Source organism: Panthera pardus, unplaced genomic scaffold (assembly GCF_024362965.1).
Source record: "Panthera pardus isolate Hobbes unplaced genomic scaffold, ASM2436296v1 HiC_scaffold_8, whole genome shotgun sequence".
NCBI lineage: Eukaryota > Metazoa > Chordata > Mammalia > Carnivora > Felidae > Panthera > Panthera pardus.
Window position 1 is genome coordinate 112,419,034 of NW_026527013.1, and position 19,230 is coordinate 112,438,263.

Consider the following 19,230-nt stretch of genomic DNA (forward strand, 5'->3'; position numbering starts at 1 on the left):
GTCAAAGTGAAACTATTTCAAAAGTAGTTGTTACCATTAAAAAATATATTCCCAATACAAATAGATTTGTTGTTTCCTTCCTGGACTTGTTCTCTTTAATTCACTAGCATTATGGAAATTGTCAGAAATGTATTTTAAGAGTATACATAGTATCAACAAGGCATAAGAATTTATCTAGCAGAACTTATATTTTGGGAATTGTTTTTCTATTAGTTTACAATTATATTCTTAAGAATTGCTCTGCGAAGAATTTTTTCTGATGCAAATCCATGTGGTAATACTTCTTAAACCTCTTCATAAATTAGTTTCATATCACATTTAAATGAAGTTCATGTAAATTTGATTTGTTTTTTTACCACAATAATAGGTTATATAGAAATGAGATGTATTTGTTATGGTTATTATCTTAGTCCATTCTGTCTGCTGTAACAAAACACCATAAACTGGGTGACTTGTAAACAATAAAAATTTATTCCTCACAGTTCTAGAAGGTTGGGATCTAAGATCAAGGCACTGGCAGATTCTGGGATCTGGTGAGAGACCCTTTCCTAGTTCATACATGACACCTTCTATCTGTAATGTTTTCACCACCTCACATGGTGGAAGGGTCTCCAATGACCCTCTTTTTCTTTCTTTTTTTTTTTTAAGTTTATTTATTTTGAGAGAGAGGGCACATGTGTGAGCTGGGGAGGGATAGAGGGGAACAAAGAGAATCCTAAGCGAGTGCCATGCTCTATCTCACAACCATGAGATCATGACCTGAGCCAAAATCAAGAGTCAGATGCCCAAAAGACTGAGTCCCCCAGGCATCCTATGGCCCTCTTTTATAATAGGACTAATCCCATTCATGAGGACTCCACCACCTTCATGATCCAATCATCTCCCAAAGGCCCACTTCTTAACACTATCACCTTAGGGGTTAGGATTTCAATGTATGAATTTGGAGAGGAGGACACAAATATTCAGATCATAGCATGTTAGTGATAGTATTTTTAACAACAAGGCTGTTATCTTATATCTATGTATGAAAGTTTAATATGTGGGTATCAGCTTAGGCTATAAGAGAAACTGGTCAAATTCTTTTACTAAGTTCACATAGTTTGCCAAAGCACAGAAATGTTAACCAAGATGGTTTAGCAAAATCTCCTCTTAAAGAAAACACAATTAGCATTGGAAGGTGAAAGGAGGAGTAAAAACTACAGAGGAATTTGAATTTGAATCACATGATATGTATTAGGTTCAGCCACATGATCCTTAGTTGCAACTTAGCTAATGCAACTAAGTACCAACGAACAGGTGAAGACCACTGCAGGTGAAGTTTGACATCATCCCTCTAAGAACTGTCTAGTTATGAAGTTGTTATTTGAGATCATCACTTTAATTTCTGGAAGACCATTTATATAAAGAAAAAATAAAGTACTATGTCTAACTGTATAACTTTAGATACCATTCGATAGTTGGCAGATTTCTCATATTTACTAAATTGTATACCCTTTCTCCTACTCTTCCCCAGCTTTCTCACTAACACAAGAATAAGTATAGCTCAGCACAAGTTTTATTTATCAAAGTAAAACAGATTTATCATATATCACATGATGAAAAGGTTAAGTGTACTGATAAGCTGAGAGATCTGAATACCTCTTGTACAAGCTGCTGGAAATAAAAAATCATAACTGCTATTAGTTTTGAGTACCTATCATATGTAAGAAGCTGAACTAAATAGATCACATGCAATTGGTATCTTTTTAATCTTGCTTGCAATCATGGAAGGCAGAGACCACTGACATGTTACAGAGGATGGACTTGAGATAGAATTTGTACCATAAAGTGACAACCTGGGATTTGAGTGCAAGGTTTTCTGCTTTTGTACTATGTTATATATCAATTATACATGTATTTATGTTTATACATGCATATATTTGTATTTCAGCACTTGTTACTAAATTTCAGAATGTGACTGTCACTAATATGTCTCTATTTCTGAATAGTACATTATCTTTTAGTGATAACACTGTGAGACCAAAGTTAATCTAAAGAGGTGCTGAACACACTTTGCATAATGTTGATTTAACCTTCTTCATTTTTCTGACTTACAGGTTTATATAGGGCTTTTATCTAGAAAATATCCTTAATATGTTGATATTGATCTTATTTTTTTTAAATTTAAACATCTCTAATAAAATCTTAATCCTTCCCAACACAATATATTTTTATGTCAGTCATATGGTTTTCCTCATAATAGATGTTTGGGTATGTATGGGATTGAGCTAATAAATTTCAATCCCTTCTTTTTTTCATTATCTTTTTCAGGAACATCCCTCACTAGGCCAACTTTCTGAGAAGTTAATAGACAACAACATTAATGTCATCTTTGCCGTTCAAGGAAAACAGTTTCATTGGTATAAGGTGCGTGAATTCCAAAATATAAAAACTAAAATGTTTGCATTGGTAGTTAGAATACTTCTTGGGTCCCCAGGTAAGGAGTCTGGAGTTATTATACTTTTTACTATCTGAATTTTATAAAGTAGTAGCTCATGTATACTACACAGTGTCTTAAGTAAACATTTATGTATAAATTCTTTGTTTACAACACTTAGAACCAAGTGTGGGCACTGATACTTAGTGTGTTACTGTGACATTAATGGAGAAGACTTTTATCAGGTAAAAAGTGGTTCACATTCCAACTGCACCTTTCATGTATGGATTCCTGCTTCTATTCAATCCCTGGGCATATTCTTATAATAGATTAGGTTGGGGAACATCAGCTTAGTTTTCACTGGTAACAACATACCTAGATTTGGTCTAGGCCTCCAACAAAGGAACAAGAGGAGTCACTGAAGTGGCTGATCCAGTTAGAGCTTTCCTATGGAAGAAGAATCTTGGTTTTGTCCACAATCCTTCAGGCCAGATCAGACCCACAAACAGAACAGATGTTTGGCAAAACCATGTCACTCTGGCAGCATTGTGGGACCCACCCCCAACAAAAAATTGCTTCTGTGACCCTGCTGTCATATTCTTTTCACAGTCTTTTAGGTTCTTTTTTCCAGAAAACTCTCTTTTCTTCATTTTCATGATGTGACTCCTTGATTTTCATTGCACGTGTCTGTTCACTGGATCTCCATCTCCTTTGTTATCTCTGCCTCTTCTTTCCACTCTCACTGTCCTTTACTTATTTCTTTTGTAAAAAAAATTTAATGTTTAGTTTTTTTGAGAGCATGAGTGGGGGAAGGGCAGAGAGAGAGGGAGAAACAGAATCCAAAGCAGGCTCCAGGCTCTGAGCTGGCAGCACAGAGCCCAACGTGGGGCTCGAACTCACGGACCACAAGATCATGACCTGAGCCAAAGTTGGACGCTCAACTGACTGAGCCACCCAGGCACCCCTACTTATTTCTTTCAATACTTCAGAAAAACTAAATATCCTTCGGTTTCAATAAATGCTTGAATCAATTTGCATTAGCCACAAAGCTGGTATTCCCTCCATCAATTTCCCCAATACCTAACCACTTCTATGTATCATCTGAAAGCACTACTTTAATCATGCCACTTCTTCCCTTAGAAATCTACAGTGAAACTTTAATCAATTCCCTGTTTTCCCAAGCTGATACACCATGGAACCCCTTTTTAATGTGACAATTATTAATAGTCACAGAAGTAGGGCTCTACTCCAAATTAAATGCCCAAACTACTTTATTAACAATTGTAACAGATTCCACTTACTGAGTTCTTACTATGGTATGGCACTGAGTTTATTAACATGAATTCATATAATACTCATAACAACAAGGGAAGTATTGCTAATTTAAAGCCCACTTTAAAGTTGAGAAAACACATTCAGAGAGGTTACATATTTGCCCAAACTTTCCTAACAGCTTAAATCCTGTGTTCTTAACCTCTAAGTTTAATAGTTGAATTTCAAATTATCGTGTAGCTTGTTACTGCTCTAGCCTCTTCCTGCTTTGCTACGGATTACTTAATACTTGCTGCTCTTATTGGCTTTAGCAGTTTCTCCCTACTCCTTTAAACAGATTTTCATTGACTGATAAAACCATAAAACCAGGTTTATTATTAATTGAATTCTGTGCAAAGTAGGATCTGTGCAAAGTAGGAATCAACAGGCTCCAGAAGCCGGATGAGTCCTGTGAGGAGGCCTGTGTCTACCCTTGGAGTCACCTACTTTGGCTGCCCAGACATATTTTTATCAGTCACTTCCATCTGGGTTGTAACAGCCTCCTAATCCATGTCCCACATTCATCCTCCACTTGGCTGCAGAATGATCTATTAAATCACAATTGTGACCACAGTTCTCCCTACAGCAAAATATTCCAGTGGTTCATTCTGATTTAAAGGATCAAGTCTTTAATGTGGCATATGAGCTCATCTCGTTCCTGCTTGCCTCTGTGCACATATACTCACCCACTCACCAGGCTCTTTCTTTCCTTTGTGCCTTTGTTCTTGTTATGTATCCCCCATGCCTGGAAGTCTCTTTCCCTCATTACTTGGCTCACTCTTAGTCATCCTTTAAGATACAGCTCATGAGTCACCGCCTCCAGGTAACAATCCCTGACAACTTTTGCAGCCCTCAAATACTTGCTGGGTATCCCTCTCCTTCAGGTCTCTGCATATCTCTATTACTTCATGTGTACATTGTTTTTTGAAGTTGTCGTTTATATACCTATGAAATCCTTAAGGATGGAAACTCCAAAGTGGTACATAATAGGTATACAATAAAGGTTAAATGATTGGCTTTTAAAAATCTGTAAGTGATAAATTTTCCCTATGACCTAAGATAACAAATTGTTAATGTCCAAGTAGTGGCTGGCATATGGCAGGAATTTAATGATATTTGTGAATGGTAAAATGTGTGTATAAATGGATTTCAAGTCTTTCTATAATCTGATTCCTTATAAATATGCAGCCTTCACTCCAGTCAGACTGGTTTCTTCTCTTTTCTTACTTCATCTAAACCAGTAAACCTTTAAGCCTTCACTAATTCTCACTTTCTCACTAGGAATACCTAGAGTTTTCTCCATAATTGTTAAATCCCATCCATCAAGAATACCCACTCCATGAAGGCTCCACTTGTGACAATGATTTTTTCTCCAGTCTGGGACAACATGTCCTATAGGTCACTCCACAAAATAGTAGTTCTGCAAAATATTTATATATGTTACATGAGAAAAAGTTTTGTGACTTAAAAATGTTGGAAATGCTGCAACAAATGCTGCTAAATTATTTCCAAATTGCAGGACTTCTCTGAACCTTTACTTTGCAGGTGTGCATTTTGAGTACTTAAAGGGAAGAAACCATATGAAGAACTTTCCAAACTTACTTGCCCTCAGAACCCTTTTGATAACTATGTTTCATGGAACATGAGAAATAATTTGGAAAATGCTGGTCTGTATTTGATTGGGTTTTTAGATCAACATGTAATTTGTGCATGCATACAGTCTCATGCATATACACATACACACACTCCCATTTCAGATGTATGTGTTTTGGCTGCCCTACTTGGTTGCTCACATTTTTCTTGTATCTTATATTTTGTTTCATTCATGTAATGGCTCAACTTCCACTAATAACTATAAAAATGTTTAATATTTGTTGATTGCTGAACCACCATATACCACTGTCATGTAACTGCTATTGGTATGTTTTCTAGGACCTTCTACCCCTCTTGCCTGGCACCATTGCTGGTGAAATAGAATCAAAGGCTGCAAACCTCAATAATTTGGTAGTAGAAGCCTATCAGGTATGTATATATTAAACACTATTTTTTTTCATGTAAACTCTTAACCCCAATTTCTGCAGCAGGATACAAATTAAGGCCTTATCATCTTGAGAGGAATGGTGGACAGAAAATCAGGTTAAAAGTTAGGAATTTTAATTTAGCCCTGGCTCTACTACTAACTAGTCATGAAACCTTGGGAAAGTCAGTTCAGCTTTCTGTACCTCACTGTCTCATTGACAGTAAACGCGGGTCAGGCTAGAGCCTATCTAAATTTCCTTCCAAATCAAATGTTAAGTAAGTCACTAAATCACGGCCATAGAATATACTTTATTACCATAAATGTCACAATTTCCTATGTTGTAAAGGTCAAGAAATCCACACTATTTAAAGCAGCAACCTGTCAGGTTGAATAATCTGGGATATAGAGATGACTGAGAGGACTCTGTTGGGGTTTCCTAGGTCAGTCACTTGATTGTTTAATCAGTTATTTTAGCAGTTTTATCAAACTAATTTGATTAAAAGAATCACCTTAAGAGGTATACTATTTTATTGAATTACAGTTGTATGCTCTTCCCAGTCTAACGAAGAGTGAGTACCAAATGTAAAGTTTTACAGAAACATCTGCTCTCAACACAGGTCATTACTGGATACAATAATCATTGTTAAGATGTTGTAATAATTTTGATTGTTACTTTAATACCACTGAGAATCAGATACTTTCCATACATGACCTCATTTAATCCAGACAACTGATCCATAAGCGAGATGTTATACTCCCATTATGTATTTATAGAACCTCAAAGAAGGGAAGCAAGCTAACCAAAGGTGAAACAAGCAGGAGAAGCAGGATCAGAACCCAGGTCTTCCTTAATTCTAGTTGCCAGGTGCTTCCTTCTGTGTGATACCACCTGTTTTTCTTTCTTCCTTCCTTCCTTCCTTCCTTCCTTCCTTCCTCCCTCCCTCCCTCTCTTTTCTTTTCCTTTCTTTTCTTTTTTCTTTTCTTTTCTTTTTTCTTTCCTCTTCTCTTTTCTTTCTTTCTTTCTTTCTTTCTTTCTTTCTTTCTTTCTTTCTTTCTTTCTTTCTTTCTTTCTTTCTTTCTTTCTCTTTTTTCCAAACTATCCAAAGATAGGCTTATTCTATCTTGGATTTATGGGCCATTGATAAAGTCTCACTTCCCAAATTCTCTGATTCTCTTCCTGACACATAGAGATGAATAATGTTAATAGTAGCTCAAGCATTATAAGAAATCTCAGGCTTCTCATTTTCTCCATGAAGCATCTGTCTTCAACTTGAGCACAAAAGGTAAAGTCAGGAAGCAGGCACATGATAGAAAATGACTGGTTTAAACTTTTTTCTTTTAAAAATGTTTTTAAATGTTTATTTTTGTGAGAGAGGAGAGACAGAGAGAGAGAGAAAGCACACGAGCAGGGAGGGGCAGAGAAAGGGAGACAGAGGATCCAAACCGGGCTCCTCACTGACAGCAGAGAGCCCAATGCAAGGCTCAAACCCACAAACCATGAGGTCATGACCTGAGCCCAAGTCAGATTCTTAACTGACTGAGCCACCCATGTGACCCTCAACTTTATTCTTTTAAAAGAAAAATAGGTGTGCCTGGGTGGCTCAGTCGGTTAAGCGGCGGACTTTGGCTCAGGTCATGATCTTGTGGTCCGTGAGTTCGACCCCACGTCGGGCTCTGTGCTGGCAGCTCAGAGCCTGGAGCCTGTTTCAGATTCTGTGTCTCCCTCTCTCTGACCCTCCCCCGTTCATGCTTTGTCTCTCTCTGTCTCAAAAATAAATAAACGTTAAAAAAATTTTTTAATTAAAAAAAAGAAGAAAAATAAATCTTGTAAGACTTTTTTTGTTTTTTTTGCCAAGGAATTGTTCTATGCCTCAAAAATACATTGGATGAAATAAGGAAGACCATCTTTAATTATTTTTATTTCTCACTATTACAAAAGAACATTAAGTCTGGGGAAACTTCTCATCAAGGAATATCAAACATATACAATTCATTCCCATCTGCAGTTTGTTCCCAGGAATAATCAAAATAAGGAAGGGATTTACAGTGTTAGAAATCACCCCAGTTTTTATAGTATGAACACATTTGCTAGTCCAAACAAGAAATATAAATTGACAAGCTTGCCTGTGTGTCAGACTATGCCAATAGAAAGGGAAACAGCAGCATTTGGTTTTATATTCTTTATTTACCAAGGTTAGGTATCCAATGCCTTAGCAAACTGCAGTTCTGACTGACCTTAAACAATGGGAAAATACTAGCAAATCCAACGAGACTCACTCTGGCTAACTAATCTCCTTTATGTTAGGATTCTATTATTATTTTATACATTTTTATAATTTTCAAAATTCTTCTGAAGTTTTATTTTGTCTTCACAGTCCAACAGAAATAATTCACAATGCATTGAAGAATAAAAATACTTCACTCTAACTTTTAAGTTTTTGCATTTCCTTTGTAAGAATTTTATAAAATTTACATACAAATTTAGTGTATGGTGAATGTGACCGCATTTTAATTTTATCCTTTACAATAGCACTGCCATTAGAGTTAAGATTAAATAAAAATCATGACTATAATAACTTAAACTGAAATTAAGATATTAAAAATAAGTTATATTTAATACAAACAGAATTAAATATTGAAAAATAAATTCTGCCTCTGTATCTATTAGATATTAAAAAGAATCTTGATATTGTGTTTGGAACCTAATTTCTAAATCTCAAAACCGGGCAAAATTTTAGATATTTGTCTTCACACCTTGCTTAAGTGAAAAACATTAGCGTAACAAGCTTAACTTTTTAACAGAAAGAATTTCAGAAGAGCAAACTGAGAACACTCATTATATTAGGAATGTCCTTCTGATCTGTCAAACCATCACCATATCAACACCATTTGTATACCATTAGAAGTCTCAGTTAGTTTGCTAAGCATGTCCAAGTAAGTGATTACAACGGATGAGCTCTCTGAGAGATTTAAAAATTTGGCTGACACAGTCTTCTCTAATCCAAATAAAATTTACTAATTTGAAAAAGTATCTTGTTCTAGATTTACCACTGTGGTCAATTATTAGTAAGTATACATCTCTTTATTGATTATACAGTTGAAAATTAAAATTTACTCAAGTAAAAAATTAGAAGCCTTTGGAAAAATTGTCTGTCTTCATATCTTGCTATTCATCTTTCCTTAGGTATATATTTCATCTTTTCTCCTTCCTTTTGTTTACAAGTATAAGTTAAGGACTTTTTCATGTGGTAGACTGTTTTATGAGATCAAATACACACAGATCTTCAGTACTTATTTAAGGCAGCTAGAAATGTTTGTAACCAAAGATTTGTGATGGAAGAAATTAGTGTGTGCTTGATACATGATAAGCATTACATAAACATTTTTGAATAATTATATAAATGAGTGAATAAATGAGTGAATGGTTTTCCTGTCTAGTAAATGTCCCCACTGTCCCACTTCAGTATCAAGGATTAGAACAAATTTGATTAACACAAGTAAGCCCCAGGGACTTGGCAAAATTCCTAGGGCATGCTTGGAAAATTTACAGGACATATCTGGCAGGTAATTCTTAGGCCTACAGTACAGAAATGCTCTCCCCAAAATTTACCTTTGAATTCGGTATCAGTGAGGTGTTTTAAGTTTCATGATAGCCTAAAGTGTTTGAAACTGAAATATTTATTTATATATACCATAAATGTCAGGAGTGTGTTTCAGATTTTAAGCTGTTAAGATTTACCCTCTGTGATGATATATGTGTTCTCAATGTTTTATTCAAATTTTGTCACAAAATATAAACATTATTGGATTTAAAATGATTATTTCTGTAACACAGGCTGAACGAGAAATATCTCCAAAGTGATCGAAATGCATAGTCATGGAAATATGTGAAAAAAATAGAACAATTTAAATGCATATGGTCTAATCCTTCAGTATTTCTTATGTATATCAAATATAATTGGGTCATTATGTGGAAACAGTATATTTATTCATCCTTTCATAGGGAGAGACTCTTTGATTTAGCTAAAAATTAAATCTAGAATCATTTAATAAGCTTGACTGTTTAGTTGTTTACATTTGAAATTTCTATGATATACAATTAAAAAATGATGTCTCTGCAGAAACTCATTTCAGAAGTGAAAGTTCAGGTGGAAAACCAGGTAAAAGGAGTCTATTTTAATATTACTGCCATCTGTCCAGATGGGACCCGAAAAGCAGGCACAGACGGATGTGGAAATGTGACAAGCAATGACGAAGTATGTGGGTGTGCATTTTTCCCATTTTAAAATAAACTAAGTTGTTTGGCAAGTTTTCTCACAGAAAAATCAAACCATTCTGGAAAACTTTATTTACTACTGACTCCAAGGATCATATTTATATAGTTCAAAGTAATTTTTATTGTCTCTTTATAAAGTTCCTACTTGTTTTAACTCCATTTATTTGTCTTAAACTCTCAAATTAAGTAAATATATATTATATTAAATACTTATTTAATGATAATAACTTTAAACTTCTGTGTCACAGCCAGTATATATCAGTAAAGCACATCTTTTCAAACAAGTAGTGTTTACACTTATGATGATGATGATACCTACCTTTTTGGTTGCAAATCTCAGAATAAATTTGAAATTGAAGGTAATAAGCCACAAAAAGAATGAGAGTGATGGAGCAACTGATAAGGGCTATGAATTCCAAAATCTTTCACTGTGCTATTGTCCCAGTACTCACAATGATCTAGGATGAAGTGGGGACATTTATTAAGAACAATAAAAAAGAAGTGTCATTTAATTAAAAAGGGATAACCTGGAAAACAGAGGGTCCAGATTATTGCAGTGTTAAGAAATAGGACCAGGGGTGATAGGAATTCTCCCAGTATCAGCACAGTAGAGGGTAAACACACAGAAATATGCTCTTCAAGGGAATTCTTGTTAGATGAAGTGATTTTCAGTGAGCCACCTTGAGGCATCAGTTGCCTAATTTTTAAATGAACAGATTACAAAATTTAGAATCCCTTTACCTTTCATCTCTAAAGTTCTATGGTGTTGTTATTTTAGTGTCATGCTGTAGTTCAGAAGTATGGTAGTATGGTTGCTCCAACAAGCTAGCTATTTGAAATCAATTATGGCTAGTTTCTAATTCTGTAGGTCCCTGCATAATCACTTTTTGGATTTTGTTAAAAAGACATTATATAAAAAATATATATTTGGTTTATAAAATATACAATTATAACATATAATTTTCATATAATATATAAATATATATTTGATTTCCATTAAATATAGAAAAACTGTGCTAGCAAAAGTTTCTGAGAAAGGGTTAGCCTTTTAGAAGTAGTTCTTTCTTTCAAAATCAGTTTTGGCAGAAAGGTTTTCCTTCTTACATTTTTTTTTCTTTTACTTTGTCTATAATCCCTTTTTCACCCTCACTTTCAACTAAGCAGTATAAACAGTTTGACTCTCAGAAAGAGTCATATGACCTCTTAATTATATAAACCCCAAATTTTGCTTTATTAATATTGGCAATGGCCACATTATCCTACACATCTGTTAATCCTTAACATTCTTTAAGACAAAAAAACATTTCAAGTAAAATACCAACTGCATTAATTTTAATATTATGAAACTGATGTTAATTTCTGATGCATATATGTAATATAAAAGCCTAAACTTAGATCTTTCATACCTTGTGTGTGTGTGTGTGTGTGTGTGTGTGTGTGTGTGTGTATTTGTGCTAGGCTTTTTGGTCAGAGTGAATTTATATATATGGATATATCCCCACCCACATATATTCATCCCAACAAAAAAGGCTACCACAAATTTTTTTAAGTTGTAATGGATCTTAATCAAAGATGGAAAAAAAAAACATACAAGCTTATTTGCCAAAGTACCTGAAAATTATAAGGTAGGCTAACAAATCCAAAAAAGGCACATTAAACCAATCATGTTGTGCAAAAAGAAAAAATAGAGAGAAAGGAAAAACTTGGCAGGATCTGTTGTTTCACAAGGGAAACAAACTCCTGCCAACCCAGATCTTTAGTTGTATGCTCATGTCTCCACTGAGACAAATGTAGGACCCTGTATTGAGATCTTAAGATCTGAGGGAGTCCTAAATCTTATTCCCTTAAGTAGCATCAGAGAAAGCCTCATGTTTTCCTTCATTAACACCATGTATAAACTAAAATTTAACCCTGAATCTTTACTTGGGGTTTATATATATTATATATTATTATAAGTAAAAATAATTTATTATAAATAAATTTATTTATGCATTATGTATTGTTTATATATTAATATTTATATGTCACATATTTATATATTTATATATTATAAATAAAAATTGTTCATCTGAACATCCTAATTCAAGGTTTAAACCAGTAGAGCAGTAGTCCTTTAGTTTATTTGATCTCTCCCTTGTGCCAAATATTCGTTAACCCCACATTTTAAGGACTTAATTCAGAAAATGGTCTATTCTCTCTCAAATTTGCTAAGAAATCAATTGAGAACATCAGTTAGTCATTGGAAGTGGAGTAGATGTTTCAAATAGACTTAAACCCATGTCCATTTAATGGTACAATATAGACAAGTAGCAGTCATTGCATCTTTTGACTCTCTGGTTCATTAATTAGGAAATAAATGAAATGGAAAAGGGATGTTACATCTATATATGAAAGAGTGCCTGTGTAATTTACAAGTGTTATAAATTTCTATAAGATGGTATATTATTGATTCAAAAAATCACTCACACATAAAGAGTGGTGATAAAAATAATCAAGACATATAAATATATTTTCTTTCTCTCCCTCCATTTAGGTTCTTTTCAATGTCACAGTTACAATGAAGAAATGTGATGTCACAGGAGGAAAAAGCTACGCAATCATCAAACCTATTGGTTTCAATGAAACCACTAAAATTCATATACACAGAAACTGCAGCTGTCAGTGTGAGGACAGCAGAGGACCTAAACGAAAGTGTATAGATGAAATTTTTCTAGATGCCAAATGTTTCCAATGTAATGAGAATAAATGTCATTTTGATGAAGATCAGTTTCCTTCTGAGAGTTGCAAGTCACATAAAGATCAACCTGTTTGCAGTGGCCGAGGAGTTTGTGTTTGTGGGAAATGTTTATGTCACAAAATTAAGCTTGGGAAAGTGTATGGAAAATATTGTGAAAAGGATGACTTTTCTTGTCCATATCACCATGGAAATCTTTGTGCTGGTAAGTATAAGTAAATGTATACATGTAGTTTTCACTAGTTACTATTAAACTAGCATATATATCAAAGTCTCTTTAAGTCACATCTTTATAATTACCAACCCTGAATCTGAATTTAATATTCAAAATTTCAAAGTCTATGAAATTAGGCCATGGCAATGCATTTATGGCACATGATTCTGCTATTTATATTTTAAATTATTTTTGTACAGAAAATAATTGAAAATAAAAACCAAAAATTAAGTGTTATTCTCAACCATGCCTTGATTTTATAAAGATAAATATCAGAAAAGGAAATTTCTGATGTCTGGCAGGTTGTCTATAATCAGAGTATTCTTCTAGAAAAGACTTGATTCATTCTCATAAGTAGTCACTCCCTCTAGCTTTCTCAAAGGATAGTGAGCTTTAAAAACACAGTTTCCATTCATTGGAAAATTCTTAATGCATTATTATAGATGGTATTATAAATTTGTAATAATTTAAACCTATCCAGTTTATTTTTGGAACAATGCAAGCAACAGAATTATCAGAGGACAGCATTCTTCAAGAGAATACGGGTTTTGTAAGTAATCTAGAAGATTAGTACCAGAGGCCACACACAGACCACGTTTAAAAATGAAATAATTTAAAATAAAAATATCAAAAGTACTTTTTGGCTAATTCAGTTTACTGCCACCTAGAGGTTAGATTCTAGAAAATCTATGCAACATTTGAAATTTAATACAAAATACTGTTTTCAAATGAATTAATTTTTCTATGACAGTGTGCTAAATCCACTTACTGTTACAACACCATTTTAAAAATGTTTGCATTTTGGTAAGCAAATATTAATTAAATTATTAATGAACTAAAATATTTCATTATCATAACCATATGGAAAAGTAACAAGCCTATACAAAATGAATTTTCTATTCTTGTGTCAGCTATAAATTTGCCATATATCACATAAATATGCAATGAAAAATTGACTTTTTATTCTGTTATATACACAAAATATTTTATATGCCAAACATGTATCCTGCTATATCTTGTATCATTGGTAGAATATAGATAAGAACAAGCCAGCAATTATCTTCTAATATTTAGAACTAATCCTATTTGGAACAGGGAAGAGGAAGAATTCTGATATCCCACAGATATTGGGATAGCAGCTTGAAATACATTGGGAATCTCAGTCTCTATTTATAGTAAACTATTAAAAATCAATATACTAGCTCTTCTGTATGACTGTTCTACCAGCCCACAGGCAGCTGAAAATCTGCTTTGAATTATTTGTGTATAAGTTATAAGTGCAAAATGTAGCTGACAAACATTTTCTTCACTAGTTTCCTTTGAGAATAAAAACATATGTTCACAGGTCAGCTGGCTAGGATTGGGCGTGCAGCCTACATATAGGGAACAGGGTCTGGCAGGCATTTGTTTGGCCTGGACCTCATTAGTTTTACATTTAGCAATTGAGTTGATCCAACAGTAGACTCTATGGAGCAGTTACCCTGTGAGGTGCTTGCAATAAGGGGAGAGAGGGAAGGAGGGAGGAAGGAAGCCAGGAAGCAAAAGAAGGAAGGAAAGAAGACTCTGTAGCCAAATAAGCTTGAGAAACACTGCGTAACCCTGTAATATATACTCCTTCTTGAGGATTTCTAATCCACATGGGCATATTAAATTTTGGATGTTTCCTGAAGTCTAAAACCCATTTAACTACATATAACCAATGTTTCTCCTCAACTTACTTGTCTACATGCATGCCCCCAACCCCAACACACATGCACACACACACACACACACACACACACACACACACACACATGCACGCACACACATGCACGCACACACATACATACATACATACACCCACACTCCACCTTGCTTTCTCTCATTTACCACCTAATAACAACTCACAGCATACTTTAGGACATGCCTCTCTAACCTGCTAAATAATGTCTTCAAGATGTGAAGAGATCAGTTCAACTCCGCCAGAGATCTTATCTTTAAACATGGCACTAACAGAACTGAAGCACTAGAAGGGTTTGCCTTAACAGACCTTCAAAATATCCCAGGCCCTTAGCAATAATGAGAAACTAAGAGAATGATTATGGAAGCTATTAATCAAATACCCCTGGTTTTTGGATTTCAAGACTGACAATTAACATTACTTCAGCCTTTGTAGCTTTTTTATATTTGTGTGTTTTTAATTTAAAACTGAATGCACAGCGACCTTCAGGTAGTCAGGCAGCCACTGCAGTGGGGCATATGTCACAACTGTCAGCACAAGAGATTAGCATCATGGGGTTTATCTACAACAGAACAGCTTCGAAAATAGACGCTCCTAAAACCTCTCGTTGTTTATGTCGGACGAATAGAAAACGATGCTGTTTCCATTCAGTTGACTGTCAGTGTGTTTCCATGGATATGGGAGGGGAATTTATGTTTGGAAACACTGCACAAAGTCAGTGGCTCCAATAACTTAGGTCCTGGAGTGTCTGTTGCAGGGCATGGAGAGTGTGAAGCAGGCAGATGCCAGTGCTTCAGTGGCTGGGAAGGAGATCGGTGCCAGTGCCCATCAGCATCAGCCCAGCACTGTGTCAATCCAAAGGGCCAAGTGTGTAGTGGAAGAGGCACATGTGTATGTGGCAAGTGTCAGTGCACTGATCCCAGGAGCATCGGCCGCTTCTGTGAACACTGCCCCACGTGTCACACAGCCTGCAGCGAAAACTGGTATGTGTTCTCCAACTCCAAACATACATGAAGCAGTCCTTCACCATAGCTATGTTCATCCTTTTATTTTGCCTTCCTTAATCTTAGAAGTTGCTGGATTTTCTCTACCAGATAAATTTGTTATCATCATGCTAAAAAGGAACTGAATAGGGACTTTAGGAACAAGAAAACTTAGATTCTAACTTTTGGCCACTAGATAGCTGTGAAAGCATTGGAATTGATCTAGGCATTCACTGCTTTACTCTTTTTTTTTTTTTTAACGTTTATTTATTTATTTTAGGAGAGAGAGAGAGAGAGAGAGCGAGCGAGCACATAAGCAGGGGGAGGGGCAGAGAATCCCAAGCAGGCTCCACGCTATCCCCAACATGGGGATATCCCCAAGGGGATATCCCCAACATGGGGCTCCACATCCCAACATGGGGCTTGATCTCATGAAATGTGAGATCATGACCTGAGCCAAAACCAAGAGTCTGAGGCTTAACCGACTGAGCCACCTAGGTGCCCCTGCTTTAGCTTTGTTGAAACAGGTTTGTTGTTTTGAAGAATAAGATTTGGTGTTCATAAGGACTCACTGTTTTTTACCCAGCTTTCATGAGATATAACTGACATATAGCCTTGTTTACACAAGGCTTAAGGTATACAACATGATGATAATTGATGGCAGTTTACCATCAATTAGCTGTTTGATCTAGGGTATGTTGTCGAAATTCTCTGTGCCTCAGTTTCTTGATATTGAAAGTGATGATTATAATAATACTTTGCTATATAGTTCTGTGACAGAATTAAGTTAAATGATTCATGTGAAAAAAACCCCAACATTTTTTACTTGGTGCATAATAATCCTAGAATAAATATTAGCTATTATTACTGGGTTTTTAAATTTTTTTTATTTTTGAGTTTTTTAAATTATTTTAAAAATAAAGAAAGAGGGGCGCCTGGGTGGCGCAGTCGGTTAAGCGTCCGACTTCAGCCAGGTCACAATCTCGCGGTCCGTGAGTTCGAGCCCCGCGTCAGGCTCTGGGCTGATGGCTCGGAGCCTGGAGCCTGTTTCCGATTCTGTGTCTCCCTCTCTCTCTGCCCCTCCCCCGTTCATGCTCTGTCTCTCTCTGTCCCAAAAATAAGAAAAAAAAAAAAAAAAAAAAACGTTGAAAAAAAAAAAAGAAAGAAAGATACTGGCTATGAAGCACCCCTGGAAAAAAGTGATGTATAAGTAATAGGTGATATGTTAAGTGAAGATGGCATTATTGTTTTGTGACAGTAACTAATTTTCCAGTAACAATTTGAGCCTGCTCAAAGACCACTACTCTAAACATCATTGTGCCTTCTAATTTGTTTTATTCAAAAATTTTAAGACATTCACTTTCTCAGATTGGTAGCTCAAGTAAAATTTTTAAAATTATACATGGTAATTTATGTAACTCTCTTGGAAGTGCAGTACTTAAACATAATGATGGAGTTATTTCTAATGAACCCAAGTGAAACTTGAATTGTGTATTCACTGCTAAATTTTTCTAGTAGTATAACATTTATCTTCTAAAATATTTTTGCTAATTTTATTTGTAATAAAAGTTTCTTATGTATTTCTTGGGTATTTTCTTCTCAATACAAAAAAATCATTATTTTGACTGTACACATTATTAAAATAGTTTTAGTGATTAGAATATAATTTTGCATGGTATTAAATTCAGCCAGTATTACAAATAAATATTTTGGCTTTCTTTCCCAGTTTTACAAGACTACTATCCTAAAACAGTACTCTATTTTGATATTTTATGTCTTGCAAAAAATACTATGGGCTTACAACTGCCGGAGTCCAGCTCCAGCAGGTCCAGGGGTTCCAGAAGGATGAACAGCGTCGGAGAAAAAGTGAAAATAAAACAAAATTAAAACAAAAATAAAAATAAAAAACTGAAATAAAAAGCTAAAATAAAAAACTAAAATAAAAATGGACACAGACAACAGCAGTGTGTTGAACTGGCCGATTTATTGCAGTAAACGTGGCATTATATATAGTAGTGATTTCCTTGTAGCATACATCAACTATGTTTTTCTAACATTACCTAATTTTGAAAATGTTCCTATGTATAAACGACCTTTAAGAAATAACATGGTGATTTTCCCCTAACTTTCCCGCATACACTTTGATTATAGATTAATTTCTTACATTATTCCATTATGCACCTGCGTTTATCTATAATCTACAAAGCATTTGCTTTGCTGTTCTCGTGAAAGGCCCTCCATTTCTCAACACCTCAATTGGAACAGTTACAGGGACATGACCTCCTAACCACTTGAAGCCAGAAGAACAATGTATTTGCCTCAGTCCGAGGTGCCAGAAAGGGGCTGAAAAAGCCTTAGAAACCCATGCCTCATACATTCTCAGAGAGACAATGCACTTAGGAACCAATGAACCATTCTGTAGTTTAACAGACTGGGTTCAGTCATCATCTGGAATGCCTCCAGGGGGCCAGGTGGGCCTAGGGGTTGAAGTCACCTGTGTCGAGAGATACACTCGTTAGTTGCCAGAGTGAGGCTTTCAAATCCATATGTCTCTCCTTTACAGGCCCTCTTTGCTGGCAAAGGTATGAGGCTATCCTTCCTGTAAGTAGAGGAGTCTCCATAGGGGATGGCAAGGGCTAAACCTAAGGCTGCACAATTTCTTGGGGAACCTTATTTTCTTCCCTAATGGTTCTTTTCCCAGGGGGCCTGCCAAGGGCAATTCCCCAACAGACAATACCCCAGGTGGTTTTAAGGCCAAATTACGTAAAAGCGGGAGGACAAGAAGCTTCACTGTCAGTGGGCTGCCTTGCAGTCACCAATCCGTCCACAGCCTGGGCCCTGCCACTCAGGCTGGGATAGCTCGGCTTCCAGCATACAACATATTCGAAGATTAAATGTTTCGTTTCTGTTTGTCTTTATAGGAATTGTGTGCAATGTCTTCACCCTCATAATCTATCTCAAGCTATACTTGATCATTGTAAAACTTCATGTGCTCTCACAGAACAGCATTATATGGACCAAACATCAGGTAAACCAAAGCTTACTAATGAAAGCACTGGAGAGTATCTGTAGAGAATCATATTCCCCCAAAGAGCCCACAATCAATCATCCTAAAGAAAGGAAAAACTGCTTCAGTGTTTTCAGTCTTCTAGAGATGGTACTTTATAAAAAGCAGCTGAGTATATTTGCCATAGTTCAGCTGAATGAGTAGATCTCCTGTCTCAGTTATCCAGCTAAATGTCCATGCTGGGCCCCGCTATGGAAGCACACCAAGCAGAGTGTCTACAGAGGCCTCAGTGAGCCAAGAATGGAAATTTCCTATGTACAGTCCGTTTCACCCTTAGACATAAACTCTATGGAGACATTCTTCTCTTTCATAACCCAGCTTCCTTCCAGTTACAACCTTCCTCATGTAAAACCAAAACTCTCCTTTATGTTTCAGGTGAACCAAAAATTCTAAGTAGCAATTACATGCTTTTGCAAAATATATGTCCTAAAAAGGGCCATCCCTTTCTGGTGTTTTTCATTCTGAAATAAATATAATTTATGGGTAAGT

The 19,230-nt window shown here is 35.5% G+C and overlaps 1 protein-coding gene across 1 annotated transcript in view; it reads left to right on the forward strand.

Moving 5' to 3' along the window:
* Nucleotides 1-19,230, forward strand: part of ITGB8 (integrin subunit beta 8) — an 84,260-nt gene that overhangs the window by 56,868 nt on the left and 8,162 nt on the right. The window contains exons 7-12 of the mRNA XM_019443564.2: nucleotides 2,311-2,406; nucleotides 5,660-5,749; nucleotides 9,869-10,003; nucleotides 12,557-12,962; nucleotides 15,449-15,674; nucleotides 18,596-18,702. Coding sequence (XP_019299109.1) covers nucleotides 2,311-2,406; nucleotides 5,660-5,749; nucleotides 9,869-10,003; nucleotides 12,557-12,962; nucleotides 15,449-15,674; nucleotides 18,596-18,702 — 1,060 coding nt within the window. The remainder of the gene's footprint in view (nucleotides 1-2,310; nucleotides 2,407-5,659; nucleotides 5,750-9,868; nucleotides 10,004-12,556; nucleotides 12,963-15,448; nucleotides 15,675-18,595; nucleotides 18,703-19,230) is intronic.